The sequence below is a fragment of the Dreissena polymorpha genome, chromosome 6 (assembly GCF_020536995.1).
Source record: "Dreissena polymorpha isolate Duluth1 chromosome 6, UMN_Dpol_1.0, whole genome shotgun sequence".
Classification (NCBI taxonomy): domain Eukaryota; kingdom Metazoa; phylum Mollusca; class Bivalvia; order Myida; family Dreissenidae; genus Dreissena; species Dreissena polymorpha.
The window spans coordinates 25,760,196-25,776,889 of record NC_068360.1 but is presented as its reverse complement, the minus strand read 5'-3'; the positions used below and the strand labels follow the sequence as shown (position 1 = coordinate 25,776,889).

General features: G+C 36.7%; 1 protein-coding gene across 1 annotated transcript in view; it reads left to right on the top strand.

Annotated features, from left to right (window-relative positions):
* The first annotated feature begins 2,284 nt into the window (after positions 1-2,284).
* LOC127835533 (uncharacterized) overlaps positions 2,285-16,694 on the top strand; it is a 34,960-nt gene continuing 20,550 nt past the window's right edge. The window contains exons 1-5 of the mRNA XM_052361969.1: positions 2,285-2,395; positions 7,685-8,060; positions 8,241-8,309; positions 8,547-8,658; positions 8,926-10,002. Coding sequence (XP_052217929.1) covers positions 2,370-2,395; positions 7,685-8,060; positions 8,241-8,309; positions 8,547-8,658; positions 8,926-10,002 — 1,660 coding nt within the window. The 5' untranslated portion in view covers positions 2,285-2,369. The remainder of the gene's footprint in view (positions 2,396-7,684; positions 8,061-8,240; positions 8,310-8,546; positions 8,659-8,925; positions 10,003-16,694) is intronic.

Genomic DNA, 16,694 nt, shown 5'->3' with positions numbered 1-16,694 from the left:
AACAGTTGAAAGATAGTATGTGGTTGTTAGCTCCATCTTTCCTGCAAGAGCTTACTGAGCCGTTACCAGAGTTTTATCCATTAGTTGATCCTCAGTCAGATAGTGAAGTGCGTAATGTAGTTGCCATGGTAACTTGTGCAGAGAAAAATTCACATTTAGGTACGAGCCGTTTCGAACACTTTTCCTCATGGGAAAGGTTGGTGTTTGCTATGGGTGTATTGATGCACATTGTCCTATCAATCAAAGGATCTGTGAAGTGTTTAGGTTGGCATGTATGCTTAGAGTCTCGGTCTTTAGAAACTAAGTCTAGAGCCAAGACATTAATCCTTAAAGAGGTTCAGTAAGACAATTTTAGAGTAGAAATAGAAGCTTTGTGTTCAAAGAATCCTCTTAGCAAGGGAAATCCCCTATTGTCCTTGGATCCTTTCCTTGATGATGTAGGTTTGCTTAGAGTAGGTGGTCGCCTTAGTCAAAGTAATTTGTCCGTAGAGGAGAAACATCCCATTATATTGCCTAGAAATCATCATGTGACTAAACTGCTCATTAGACACTGTCACGAATCCGTGTATCATCAAGGGCGCTTGTTTACTGAAGGTGCAATTAGACAGTCAGGCTATTGGATCTTGGGGGGGGGGGAAACACATTATATCTTCTCTAATATTTAACTGTGTGACATGTAGGAAACTTAGGGGAAAGTTTGAGACTCAAAAAATGTCGGACTTGCCGACAGATAGAACAGAGCAAACGTTTGCTTTCTCTTATGTAGGGGTCGACGTATTCGGCCCGTGGCAAGTTGTTTCTCATAAAACTCGCAGTTCACAGGATTAATCTAAGCGCTGGACAGTTCTGTTTGTAACGTGCCTCATAATTCGAGCAGTACACATTAAAGTAGTCGATGAAATGTCTTCATCAGCATTTATAAACGCCCTTAGAGTTAGACGTTTTATTGCAATTCGTGGTCCTGTAAAAGTGTTCAGGTCTGATTGCGGTACAAATTTTGTGGGTGCTACCACTCATATTGGCGTCGATGCTATCAATGTTTAAGATGAACAAATGAAAGGTTATCTCCATAGGTCTGGCACTGTGTGGATTTTCAACGCCCCCACAGCTTACACATGGGAGGGGTCTGGGAGAGGATGATTGGGGTCTGTAGACGTATACTAGAGTCTATGCTTTCTAATGTGCATAACCTTACTCATGATGTCTTAGTTACTCTTATGGCCGAGGTTAGTGCGATCGTGAATGCACGTCCCATTGTACCTGTGTCCTCAGACCCAGAATGCCCTCAAGTTTTGAGTCCATCAGCTCTACTGAACTTGAAACTAGATCCTAATAAACAGCCTGTTGATCACCAATCCATTAAAAACCTATACAAAGATCAATGGAAACGTGTCCAGTACCTTGCAGGGGAATTTTGGTTACGTTGGATCAAAAGAGTTTCTCCGGACCCTTCAAGCCAGATCTAAGTGGTATGCAGATCGAGCCCCACTAAAGCTTAATGATGTAGTTCTGCTCAAAGATTATGAAGTACCTCGCAATAATTGGCCTTTAGGAAGAGTGAGCAAATTGTTTCCACGTTCTGATGAGAAAATTCGCAAAATTGAAGTTTGTGTAATAAAAGACGATAAACCAGTCTGTTTTGTTAGACCAGTCATAGAAACAGTGTTGTTAGTAATGCACGAATGTTGATGTGGTGAACAGTGTTTATATTGATATAATTGACTGATGTGGAACTTTTAAGAAGCCGTTAAGATGGAACGTTATTTGTGCGTTTAAAGTGGTGGAACGTTATTTGTGCTCTAAAAGTGTTACAGTTTGAATAGTGAGTTAATCATAAGTTGGCCGTTTAATTGCATTCCAGTGTTCACATTTTTTGAAACGTCTTGTTAAGAAATACTTGCAATATGCAGTAATTAGTTCATAATTACTAAATTAGCGTAATTTTTGTAACTTGTTTCAAATTTTTCTACTAGTAAATTGTTCATGTATATCACATATTTTGTGTTAAGTCTTTTTGAATTTGAATGCCTATTGTGGTTCTGTATTTAATTTTATCTAAGGGCCCTAGATATTTTGAGTCCAGAACTTCATAAGACTTCGCAAAACGGAATTTTCAATTTTTGAATTTAATTCGGCTGATTGTTATATTTTTGTTGTTGATACATTTGTATAATAATTTTAATGTAATATCTTTAAAGATATTAGATGGGGAGTGTCGTGTCCCCCAGATACTGGGAGTACCTCTTGTCGCTAATTAGCTCTTCGCTTCTTTTCGATAGTTGGTAATCTTTTCTGTCGATTGTTTGCCTCGTGTATTTTTTACGTCAGCCATGTTTGAACAAAATATTGTTCCATCAATTTTAATATAAATGCAGCGTTATGGAGGTTGCATGGTGTAAGTCATTGAAGTATTTAATTATTTCTTGATGTAATCGTTACTTTAGCAGTAATACTTTCGTGTTTAACTCTCTCAACTTCGGTTTTTATAGATTTCTGGATTCGTACCCAAATTTGTTCGTACTAGTGCTCATTTCGTATTTTAACCTTTAAAGCTTAAATTCTTCATTTATATAACGATTTTTATGGTTTTCTGAATCTTTAATAGTCTAGTTCCTGAATGCAACTGCAGTATTTGTACTTTTGGAGTCAATATGTGTTTATACGTCGATGTTAAATTGTAAAATTAGAAAGGTCCTCGGTCAATGTCTTTTAGTAATATAGCTTATTTAGTTTCTTTGTCTATTTTCAGTATTTACCGCATGTAATACCATCTTATATCATCGTATGTCATTGTGGAAAATAAATCGCATAAAGGACTTTGTGTAGTTTTCCGGTGGTATTAAATGGTTCTACTTGCTAGCCTTATCCTTGTTCCAGTACAGAGTGCTTGACTCTAGGGAAACGGGTTGCTGGGACACAGCTCCTCCTTGATAAGCGGCTGCTTCCTTTATCGCAACTCATTGTTACAATCAATAATACGTGTCGCGCTTCGCGCTCTATATGTGGTAGGGATAGGCCTATGATAGACAACCATAAAAATACATGGATAATAGATGTGTTGTTTGCATTTATTTGTTAATATAAAACACGTGTATTTTTTATATTTAAGTGATGTAAGAAATTTTAAATAAGGTTGTCATCACGTTACATCCATTAATTTTTATAAAAATGTCTAATTGTAGTAAAATGGAATTTAAAATGTCTACATAAAATAAAGCTTTATTATATTTATTAACCTGACTGAAAAAAATGTCAGCCGCCAAACTGTTCCGTTCGTGCCGGAACCCGGTATTGAATTGTGGGGCCTTAAGATGACTGTTGCGTAAACAACTTCAGTCTAACGCTCTCCCAACTGAGCTATTCCGGCTGACATTCACTTATGTACTGCTATTTGGTGAAGTTGGGTATAGCGATCGTTATTATATGTCTATTAATAAACTAATACATTGTACGTTTTCGTACCACTACGCCTTCCAATAAACTTGCTTGCGCGATAGGTCGTCAAATATCGTACTACATTGATTCTCCACTAAATAAGCAAATGAGAAATACCACAAAATAAATATATTTTGATTATGTTTTGTTTTTATACAAAACATCATTTGTTTTTATACAAAACCAGAAAGTGTCGCGTATTTGCCCAGTCCCTGTGATCTTTCCCCTGCGATCAGTTGTTGATCAGTTATTAATTTAAACAATTAGCTTTGCATTATTGGCAATGAATGTTGTAATAAATGTAATAGGCACAAATGCAGTACTTATTTACACTTATTTTCACAAACAATCACCACTATGCAAGATATTCTTAAAACAAAAATATATACATTGATCCGTAAAATAACTTCTCCTCCCATAAGCGAAAAAAATGCATTACATACTAGTCGCCTCCCTCCAGGGCGACGCCAATACGTTTATAAAGTGTTGCGTTAAAAAATTCTTGAGGTGGGTATTGCGTTAGAAAAGAATCCGATTGTATTTTCACGGACTTTGTCCACCACAACTAACAACAAGAAATGGCGCGGCAGAGGCCGACGCGTATCCCCTCGCCGCATGTTTGACCCAGGGTTGGTAATGGGGCCATGCATAGTTGAGATTGACTGTAATGTCATAAGAGATGTTCAGTATCAATTTGAAGTAAATCGGTGTAGAAATGAAGAAGTTAATGTAAAATAACCTAAAAAATGAGTGAAAATCTCACCCGGCCCCACCCCAACACCCATAACTTTTGACCCAGGGGTCAGATCAAATTCCAAATAGTGCACTGTCGCACATGTGCTCATAGCTACCATGTGTGCAAGTTTCAAGGTTCTAGTGCTCATAGTGTAGGAGGAGATAGTGGCCAGGACAGACGGCGGAGATAACCACTTAATTGATTTCAAAATCTATAGCAGACACTTAAGTTCATGGTCAAGATCACAGGGGTCAAAAACTGTATGCGCATGGAAAGGTCTTGTCCAGATACACATGCATACCAAATATGAAAGCAAAAGCTGAAGAGACACAGCAGTTATGAGCCTTTTTTGAATCGCGGACGAAGATTTGGAAACCTGAACGCTGACCTCAAGGTCAAGGTCACAGGGTTAAAAAAATGTATGTGCATGGAAAGGTGTTGTCCTAATACACATGCATACCAAATATGAAAGCAATATTGGAACAGTAGTTATGAGCCTTTTTGAATCGCGGTCGCAGATTTAGAAACCTGAACGCTGACCTCAAGGTCAAGGTCACAGGGGTAATTTTTTTTGTAAAAGTGTTGTCTAGATACACATGCATACCAAATATGAAAGCAGTATCTGAAGGGACACGGTAGTGTTTCGAATCGCAGTAGCAGGAAAATCTCTGACCCGGCCCCACCCAAACCTTCTAAGTTTCAAGGTTATAGTGCTAATAGTGTAGGAGAAGATAGCGGCCAGGACGGACGGACGGACAGACGGCGGAGATAACCACATAATCCCCACTTTTTCTCCGAAAAGCGTGGGGATAATTAATCAGTACTGAGGATTTGATAATTGAGTCAATTATAACGGTAATACGTTTTGCAATCCAGGTTTATTACTTCATTAAGACAATAGGATTGGAGTACAGTAAGCAGTTTTTAATATGAAAGTTGTGTTCATCGCCGGACCAAGCACTTCGGAGGCCCACGCGGTGGTGTATTTGTTGATACTACAGTTAACATTTATGGATTTTCGTTTTAAAATAATTATGAAAGGTAATAAAGTCGAATATGATTGTATATTCCATTATTTATCTGATACATAAATACGGTGTATACACGCGAACGATTATGCCTTTAGTACCAAGGGAATTCCTTGGTGCAGACTAAGGAAGTCAGTAAAACAATTCCTCCGGCACGGTGTCATGGGGCCCCTAAAAGTCGCGAGACCCATAGTCAGTTGCCTACTCTGCCTAATGGGTTATCCAGGACTGGTTGTATTTAAAGGAACTGATCAAAGTGACAGTGTACATAAAATAATCACTTTATTCATTTTCTCTTGCTATTGTAATATAGACTCTTTATTTATATGAATTAGGTATTGTAACGCATACTAAGTTATCATTTACTGAAAGATACATGTATTGTGAGACGAATAAATAATAATTCTAAATATAAACTAAAGGTGACTCAAACAGGAAACGAATGTATCTCATGGAGTAACATGTATACTTTTCATAGTATTTCTAGTAAATCTCCGCAATGTTTTAGGCGTATAACAAATTTCCAACAACGTTTTTAAAGCGCGCCGAACCTCATCCTTTGCCCAGAATTATTTAAAAAGCTGACTAGTTAAGTGTTTATCTTGAGTATAAGTTTAATGTCTTAAATGCATATACAAGTATTACACGACGCAGTACGCATAATTTAGCCTCTGCAAATAAATATTAACCGTAGTAGTAGAGGCTAGTAAGGGGCAGAACTCCATCTGATATATTCTCTCGCCAGGACTAAGTTGTTTCCCATACTTTAACAGGGCCTACTACATGTCACAGGGATCTTTAAAAAAAAAAATAAAAAAAATTAATATGTATACCATATATATATATGGTATATATCAGGGATCATATTTTTTTCGGTTTTGTCGGTCCTAGACCGATTGGGGTCATGAAAGACCGATTGAAAATCCCAAACAGTCGGTCCGATTCTGTTTGCTAAAATTCCAATGTCATGAAATGGATTACACAGTGCACATGCTAACACACCCTATTTACATTCTTATCTCGATTAGGTGTGATAAGGCGGACTATGACTCCAAGCAGCGAAGATTCGCGCGGTTGTGTATTAGTCATGCGTGTATAACCCCGTGTCAATATAAATCGATAATTTTAATGGCTTATACCTAGCACACTAATTAATCGGTCCGTAATGTGTAATTGTCCACGATAAAATTGTTGACAGTTACTTGTGAGATGAAAACCTGGATGTTATCCACATGGACATTGTGCATTTCATGCATGAAACAGTAAACTTTCATATAAACAAAGAAGAAAATCGGATATTCTGCAACAATGATATGCGGACCTGAAAGCACGCTCTGTAACTATAAACAAATCATGCAGATACATTTTCTACCAGCGTAATAATCCGGCAATAAATGAATGAAAGTCGCGGATTTGATCGACAGAACAGCCGAAAGTTATTTTTATGGGCGGACATTCATATAAAATAGTACACAAGAAAAATAATATACATTGTATGAATCTTTAGTAAAAAACGTGATAGAATCAAAATAATTCTTGTACTTTATTGTTTGTTGTTGAATAACCATGACTGGAAGTTTAGACGCGTGATTTCAAATCACACAGAATGACAGATTGATAATATTGACAGCGATGAAAAGTCAGATAAAACAGCACACGAAACAACAATGAAATAGCAAATGATAGAACCAAATGAGAAAACTTGTATGTTCCGTTTAAAAAAATGCCTAAGGGAATTAAATTTCAACATTTATTATACCACCTTCATGAATGGCAAAATCAATGTTTTATATTTTAACGTAATTTGTCATGATTTCGGATATACATTTTTGGACACTTTTTCCCCATTTAAATCCAGACCGATTGATGTTGCGGGAAAATATGATCCCTGGTATATATATATATATATTTTTTTTTTTTAAAGATCCCTGTGCTACATGTAATACGATTTTCTGTAGTTCGATAATTTCTCTTGAATATACTCTGTTGATTATCGACAAAACACGATTTAAATGTCTATGGTATTAACCAACGGAAATCGAAAGTAGCTAATAAGTTAAGGAATTCCCATGGAGTCTTATTGCGTATTTAAATAAGATAATCTGGCACGTCTTCAACGCGCTGGTATGTTGATCAATTAACAATGGATATCAAAATGGATGTTTAATTGTTTATATATATGTTCGATGTATTTACAGTTCATTATCTGTTCCGGTTTTTACCGTAGATAAATGTTGATAGTGTTGTCACTCTGACTTTAAAAGTTGTTCTTCAAATTGATATCAAAATGGGGCATAGTTTAGTTTGTTCAAAATTGCGGCATAAACTGGAAACTAAAATCGCACGTCTCACGATTTTTTTTCAATTAACAATGATTTATATATTGTAATGTTATGATTACACAAGTACATGTCCTTAGATATTTCAGATTCACTTTACGACTGGTTATGTTGATATCCCATTGAGTTATATTTAATTTTTTCAGAATGGCTGCTGTTAACGGAAGTCAAAACGAGACGTATTACTTACGCCTCCATTTGCTTATTATGGAAGCACCAAAGGTTCTACGAGCAAAGTTTGACTCCATTATTAAACCGTCTGATTTAACAAACACACTCATCAGGGTAAAAGGATCACTAGATAAACTGAAGAAAGATGGTATTATATCCGCTGAACAGTATACATTGTTAAACCCAAATCCAGATTCTGGCAAATTTGATGTGACTCTGTTAACGTGCCTTCTTCAAAACATCTGTAATTTAAACCCCAATGACAAGGTGTGGGGCGAGAAAGATAACGCTAACATAAAAGGAAATACAGACCAGGAAAACATTCAGCGTATCAGAAACTTGAGAAATAAAGTACGCGTAAACTTATTCTAAGTTCATTCTTAGAATGTGCATTGTATGCTTTATTAACTATTTGCGTAGCAAGAGTAATTGTTTATGGAGTTGATACAAAAGTATGTAACGTTAGTTATTATCCGTATAACTGGAATGTAGGTCGCAAACGCTTGCAATAATTACGTGTTTTTATTACAGATGCAGCACAAACACGTTGCAAGTTTAGAGGAACAGGAATTTGAATGCAGCTGGAATGTACAAGCAAAGGTTCAATATTTATTTTTGTTTCATAATGGAATGATAATAAACACGTTGCATTTTTAACAAGAGGTCTGTGTCATATATTGACATTGTGAAACTCCATGTACAATTTAAAACCACCCCTACTTACTAAATGTCTGACGTACACAAATTCAGTGCTAGCTTTTCAATAAATGCCTGGCATACACTATTGTCATAAGGGCACTTCTGTACAAGTTTGAAGCCAGTCTTGTTGTATTGCAGGCCATGGTTGATCTCGGAACCAGCTGCGGACTGCACGATATCCAGGATACTATAAATCACATCAGAACAAAATCACTGGATAAAGAATTCGCTGAGATGAGAAATCTTAGAGGTTCGCAGCTTAAATTATTTACAAACGTTATTCCCGTGTAATACATGTAACATAATATTTGTAATTAACATACGTTAATTTATTATTAATTAACAGGTTATTTGTAATAATAATAATAATAATAATAATAATAATACTACTAATAATAATAATAATAATAATTATTATTATTATTAAACCAATTATCAATTGACTTACCAATTATAATTTCATGTTCAATTTCTTGTAATTGTTTATAATGCTTAACTTATAACATCCTTTTCACAGAAAACACATTGCTGTTCCTCAAAGAGTATCTAGATTATAAGCAATATTACGTCGAGACAGACACATTTCATCAGGCTGACAAGATGTTAAACAAAAAACATCTGACAGTATTAACTGGACACCCTGGCGAAGGCAAAACAACAATGGTGGCGTATCTGGCGTTGAAAAGATCGAAACCTGAAAACATCGTGCAACTATCACATGCCTCTGATTGGAGAAAAATTGACCTGACGATGAAACTTTTCAGCACAGTCATTATAGATGATATATTTGGTGCTGGGGCTTTGGACATCAGTTTGCTTTCAGAATGGAAGAGGTATCTTCGTGAAATAGTGCAAGCTGCAACGGAGAAGCGATTGGATGTAATTATAACATCACGACATTACATTAAGGAACAGGCTCTTGATTATTTGAATGATATTTCAATATTTAAAGACGAAGAAGGATATATTGTTCATCTTGCTTCCAATGATTTGACCTATAATGAGAAGAGAGAGATTCTCCTTTTGCGAGCAAAACGCTATGCATCTGAAGATATGCTTAAAGGATACCACGTTGATATTGACTCATGCGTTTTGACGTCTAAGAGTAATAGTTTTAAAATTGACAAAACAGACAATTTTGCGTTTGGATTCCCACAGTGTTCAAATTTGTTTGTTCAGAATGAGAAAATGATTAAATTGGGCCCACTTTTTTTTGAAAAACCAGAGGCCTACTTCAAAACATGTATTGAACAGCTGTACAATGTAAAAGACGACGACATTTTTCATAAATTTTTAGCACTGGTCATTGTGTGGGCAGAACCGACAGGTCGAATAAAAGCAGATAGTGTACGAAATCCTGCAAATGCATCAGAGCACATTAGATATGTTGCAAGTATATTTGATATAGAGGTTAACCGTAAATTCATTGAGAACATAATCTCTTCGTTAAAAAGTCATCAGAAAGATTTGTTGCTGTATGTGGAACATTCCGGAGAATACATGTTCAGTCATAATGTTATTGGTGACATGGTTGGTGTTGTTCTTGGAGATGCAAGACGCAAAACTGTTGAAACGATCGAACTGTGCCCGCGAGGTTTCCTCATGGACAGGATTTGTTTAGAAAATGCGACAAACAAAGAATATCTTGTAGTTGTCGGCATAGATAATTATCATCATCTTTGCAAAAAGTTCGCTAAAATGATCTGCAGCAGCCTAGCTCGTGATTACTCTACTGAGTCTACTTGCGTAATTGATTCGGCATTATGCGAACTGGAAATGTCGGAACCAGTGATAGATCCTGATTTCGAAATTTTTTGGCACCGAATACTTTGTAATAAGCATTTTGTCGAAATCTTCATGAAATACATAATCGAGGGTGGTCATGAACAAGTACCAGTTACAACACGTGTGATTGAGCGTTGCAAACTAAGACTACAACTCATTTCCGAGTTTCCATTAGGTGAGATAGATTATATAAATCGTGGAGAGTTGATTATTAATGAGATGACATTGATATGTACACGCAGAATCGAAGAAAGGGTAGCAGATGTCAAACGCAGATCCGAAGAACGCAGAAACGAAGAAAGGATAGCAGATCTCATACGCAGACTCAAAGATTGGTTCGAAGAAATTACAGCAGAAAGCACAAGTAAAATTATTTCATCAAAATGATGTAAAAAAATGTTTTATCTTGCTATGCATATTTCATTTCATTATAACTTCAATAGTTGAACATACAATCCGCATCCGCGCTGAGAAAGAGTTCGCAGAAGAGTATACTTTACATAACTGTTTGAAACGGGTAGACACCAGAACATTGTTAGAGATCAACGTAAATGTGTTTTATGCAACCTTAATGATATCGAGGATGAGTATCACTTTGTTCTTAAATGCCCTTACTATGCCGATGTTAGGAAAACATTAATTCCAAAGTATTATAGATTTCGTCCAAAAATGTTTAAGTTTATCGAACTACTTAATAGTTCAAAGAAAAAGGTGTTAAGAAAACTAGCCATGTTTTGTGTTAAAGGCTTTGAAATGCGAGAAAATGTATTATATATGTAGTATACATTATATATCTTCCATAAAGCTAATAAGCTTAGAAATAATGTAATACTTGTTGCAATCATTAAACAATGTTTTTATATTATGTGGTCTCTGAGTATTCACCTCTTCCATGTTACATTCTCACTTAAACTTGTTGTATTTAATTTGTTTTTGAAACGATCTTTCTTTGAAATGATGTATGTTTTGTATATAATTGAAACGCATGCTGTTATTGAATATGTATGTGTATGACGATGAGCTGTATATATGCTTTAGTCAAAATAAACCATTCTGTTCTGTTCTGTTCATCATGAAAATAGTCCACTGTGTGCTTCCTTATAATCGCGTATCACAGCTGTCCGAAAAGGCCAAAGGGTCAGTTCATTCAATAGATGCATTTGCGAAGACAATGCACGCGCGTAGCAGATGAGGCTATTAATTAACAACCTTAATAACAGCCGACACCTTATCAGATCAACGGGAGAAAAACGGAAAAAGCACACCATTTAACTAAGTGATCAATAAAACCATTATCTTAGTATGTAAAGCAAAAAAAAAACAATATTAAAAGAAAAATGTTTATTTTTTTTATATTTAAAATTATTGTTTTTCCCTATCCTGACTGTTGTGTATGGGTAATGAAACGTAACACAAATAATTTCAGTGGCTCTTGTTTTATCTTACAACGATAAAAGCAATCAATTCCTTACTAATTAACCAAGATCAGGGGTCAACATGCAGTTATATAGAACTTGGGGGCGGAGCGTTTTTACGCTAGGCATGGCGTACAGACATTATCTAAATACGCAACAATTCTCCCCATTACATTTCATTGATCATACATGTAAATAAAAATGAACATACATACAAATGCGTTTACATGTTAATATCAATTTACACAATTCTAAACATTAGAATGAATAATCAATAACACCTTTACCATTTCAAGTTCATTACCTCTTAACTTAGCATGGCCTTTTCTTCATTATAGGATGCAATTTAAGAACATCAGTTAGCTTCCGAATTCGACACAGGTTGTAAAAACAACCGATAACCTGTTTTTCTCTCCTGCCAACTAAAGTAAATGTCGTTATGCCACTATAAAACGTAACTGGCTTAACATTAAACCATAAGTGTCATTAGTACTGCAGGCGTTCGGGCTATCTTTTATTGCGTTATGGATAGCGTTTTTGTGGCAGTCGTAAATCCGTATCATTTCTACGATTATCCCGGTACTTATTTATTTCCATCGGTTTCGGTCCCGGCTCACGTTCACTGACATTTGTGTCCGCGGCATTTAAAGTAGTTTCTAAGGGTGTGAGAACCGGTACATTTATACCAGAATAATTCTGAATTTCCGTGGCGAGAAGCTGATCAACATGGCATTTGCATATCATATTATTCTCGATATCTACTTTGTGTAAAAGTGTATCATCTCGAGAAACTATTTACCCAGGGATCGATTATTCCTTTGCAGTAGGTCTGAAATCTCGCGCTTAGACACGTTGGCCTAATTCGAATTCGCGAACTTTTTAACTGTCAGCCATTGACAATTTCATTTGACCATCAGTGACTCGTTTCTGTGTGTCGGGTATTATCAAATCTAGATTACTGTAAAATTCCGACCAAAAAACAGTTTTGCAAGAGTTTCCACCGTCGTACAATGCGGCGTATTACGATATGCCAACAAGACAGAGTTAATCTTCAAATTGAAATATTGTCATGCATTAAAGCGTGCATTGCAGATTTCAAAGAGCCATTGAACCTTTCCACAAAACCATTTGTGGACGGTTTTGCTTACGCAGTTCTTATATGACATATCCCGTTTCTCTTCAACAGAGAAAATTCTTCAAATATAAATTGACAACCATTGTCTGATACTAATTGCTTGGGCAAGCCGTATATTGCGAACATTGCACGCAATTCTTCAATTGTTTTTCCATAAGTAATCTTTTTCATTTCGATGACTTCTGGCCATTGAGAATGAGCATCTACGATAACCAAAAACATTTCATCCTATGAAATCTACATACATTCGCTTCCAACTTGACGGAGGCAATTCCAACCTGAACTTTCGCGGGCGATTTCTGTTGCATCTGACACGGTTCACATCGTTTAACCATTTGTTCGATGTCAGTGTCAATACCACGCCACCAGACGTAACTACCTGCAAATGCCTTCATTTTAACGATACCTGGATGGTTGATGTGCAATAAATCTAGCACACGTTGGCGCATTTTAATGGGCATTATCACCATAATTCCCCAATTAGGCATCTGTGGTGAATTGTAAATTCATTCCGTCGCGCGTAGTAACCTTTCCAAAGAGGGTCATCATCATTAGCATTTCAAACTTGTTATACTAGCCTAAATACACGTGACATAACGCGCTCCCGCCTAGTTTCACGGCTGATTTCCGCGCTCGTGACCGGAATTTGTTCTAAATTACAAGTGTAGAACAAATCTTCAACCGAAATTTCTTCACTCTTTCCCTTTGACGGCGCGGGTAAACGCGACAATCTTAGTATGCATTTTAGTACTTTTGTACTGTTAATCGTAATTTAATCCAGAGAGAAATATAGCATATCTCTGAACGCGTGCAGCAGTCGTTGCCGGATTGCTTTTGCTCGGGCTGAATATTGATATGAGGGCTTGGCAATCAGTAACCAATGTCAACTTTCTAACATAGATATATGGGTAATTATTGTTTACTGCTCAATAAATTGCCAATGCTTCCCTATCGATTTGAGCATATTTCCTTTCAGTTTTGTTAAGTGACCTTGATGTGAACGCGATCGGCTTTTGTGAGCCATCTTGCATAACGTGTGACAATATACCGGAAATACCACACGGTGAGGCATTCGACGCGAGCCTAACCGAAAGTTCCGAAGTAATAGTGTGTAAGAACAGGTTATGTAATGAGAAGTGTTTACTAGTTTTCGATTTTTCTCAAGCAACGCGTTCATGGGTTTTGTAACGGTCGCGAGATCTGGCAGAAAACGATGGTATTAATTGAGTACCCCGAGATATGCCCTACGTGATGTAACATCACATGGAGGTGGTGTATTTCATACCGCGTCTACTTTATCCTTACACTTTCATAAACCTTGCTCGTCAATTTCGTGACCACATAATGTAATACTTGGCACGAAAAAACACACTCATTCTTTTTTACTTTAATTCCATATTGCTGTAACCTACATAACACCTCTTGTAAGTTATCCAAATGCACATTATCAATCACCAGTAATCACCATATCATCCAGAATGCACTGCACTCCAGGGATTCCTTTAAGAATTTGGTCCATTGTGCGTTGCTATTTAGCTGGAGCAGAAGAAACCCCATAAAGCATTCGGTTGTAACGGTACAATCCTCGGTGGGTGTTTGATCGCTAGCAACTCCTTGGTTTCGTCATCGCATCCTAGCTGTAGGTACGCTTGTCGTATATCAAGCTTGCTGTATTTTCGCCCATGTGGAAAATAGTCGAAAATATCCTCGATTCTTGGGATAGAATATCTATCAACCTTTTTCATTGATTGATTTACGGTAACCTTGAAATCACCGCATAATCTCACATCGCCGTTTCCTTTTACGATCGATGTCGTCCATTCACTGGTGTCAACTTTCGAGATGATTCCTTGACGGCCGAAACTGTCCAGTTCTTTCTCTATTTTTGGCTTTATGGAGTACGGTTTCGCCCTAGCCTTTATGAATTTTGTCTTAGCATTTTCATTTTGAGTGAGCCTTGCCTTAATTCCATGCACCTTACCTATACCGTCACTAAACACGTCTTAATGTTTGCCAAGATAAAACTTAGATTTATATTCAGGCCTTCCGTTGTCACAGAGTTCACGTTAACAGTGTGTCCCAGTTCAGTTTGATATGACTCAGCCAGTCCCTTCCGAACAGTGAAAGCCCATCACCTTCTACGACGCAAAGTCGCATTGTTTGCGATTGTCCATTATAACTGACATGCACCATAACTGTACCTTGTTGCTCTATGACATCGCCTGAATATGTCTTCAGTATGGAATGAGCAGGATTGAGCTTATTATTTTCGAACCGTTTTCGGAAATCATTGTTTGATATGAGGGTTACTAATGATCCTGTTATAGGCTCCATGGAACTTGACAGACGACAACAACAATTTGGCACTTTTATAAAAACACGCTTTTTAGATGCGAACGAAGCGACTTTAATCAGCATACATTAACACATGGCTAAAGAAAAGCGAAATATACATGTACTGAATTTAAATTGCTATCGCGTAGATTCTTTAAAAGTTATTTTCCCCTACCGGTGAAACCGGAGGTATGGAAGATTCATTACTCCGCGCGATTTTTCATAAGCATTGAATTACTGCACGAAATTCGGGTTGCTATGTCGCTATGACGCGATAAAATTTGATTGGTTCCGACACCTAGAATGAACCAATCAAAACTCGCGTCTTATCCAGCATGCATGCAGTCATCATAATGGCGGTTGTTCAACATTAACACAAAACCTTTAAAGGGCGAAAGAGGGATCACTTTTGATGACATTAGCCACGAGGTTAGTATTTAACATACGTGAATTATGAATTTGAATGCAATTAAAACAGGTTAAGAGTATCAAGTGTTGTTTTCACGGGTTTCCGATATGCAAATGTCTCTGATAAAACATAAACACGTCAAAAAATTAAATATAGACTATAGTGTTTGTGGTCAAGAATCATCTTCCCTTTAGCTCAGTTAGTAGAGCGCCAAGTTATTGTTAAGGTAGTCGTGTGTTTTAGTCCAGCACCGTGTACATCTTCAATTACAAAGAGAAAGAACAAGGCTTTACAGGCAATTCGTGCCAAAGGAAACTCGTACCTTGGTCAACTCGTACCCATTTTAGTCAACTCTTACCGTGGTCAACTAGTACCTCATTCGAACTATTCAGCTGGTAGTATTTGTCTTATTTTGTCACAATTGTAAAACCCTTGAAAGACACCAATCACAAGTGTCTATTTTCATTAACCCGTTCTCTGCTTCATACATATCTGCAGCAGACAACTTGCGTAAGAAAGAGACGTCAATTCTAACAATCTTATGCTTAGATCATTCAATTTGAAACGTAAAGAGAACAATTAACATTGTCTGTATGAGCTTGACTTTTTTGTATATCGGGTATGGGTTTACTTCGGGTAGGTACAAGTTGAGCAAAAACAGGTACAAGTTGACCGCAATAGGTAGGTGTTCACCACAAAACGATTTGACCGGCTTTCAGAAGATTATTGATTATTACATTTAACCCGTACCGTCACACAAATCTGAAAAAAACACACACAATGTATTACAAACACAGTGACTGTCAAGACATTCTAAACTCTTACAGTTAACAGATAATAGGTTTAAAAATTCAACATTTTGTCTGCATGGCAAGCCAACGTAGTCAAAATAATTTGACTTAACCAGTGAATTCTGAGCTATTTTTCTCGAATCAGAATGCACATTATGTCTAAAAAGTGTTTTAAGGCTAATATCTGGTATGAACTATCTTCACACAAACAAAGCATATGGTACACCTTCAGATATCAATAGCAGAATGCAAAAATTAGCTAAATGTTCTGTATTGTGGAAGAAATAGAAAAAACTAATGCAAGTATGAAACATGGTTTTTGTATTTTATAGCTGTAGCAGTGTTCCCAGCTTAAACATCATGTTCGAGGTACATATCTGAGTCAGAGACAGCTTAAGCATCATTTGTTGTGGACAT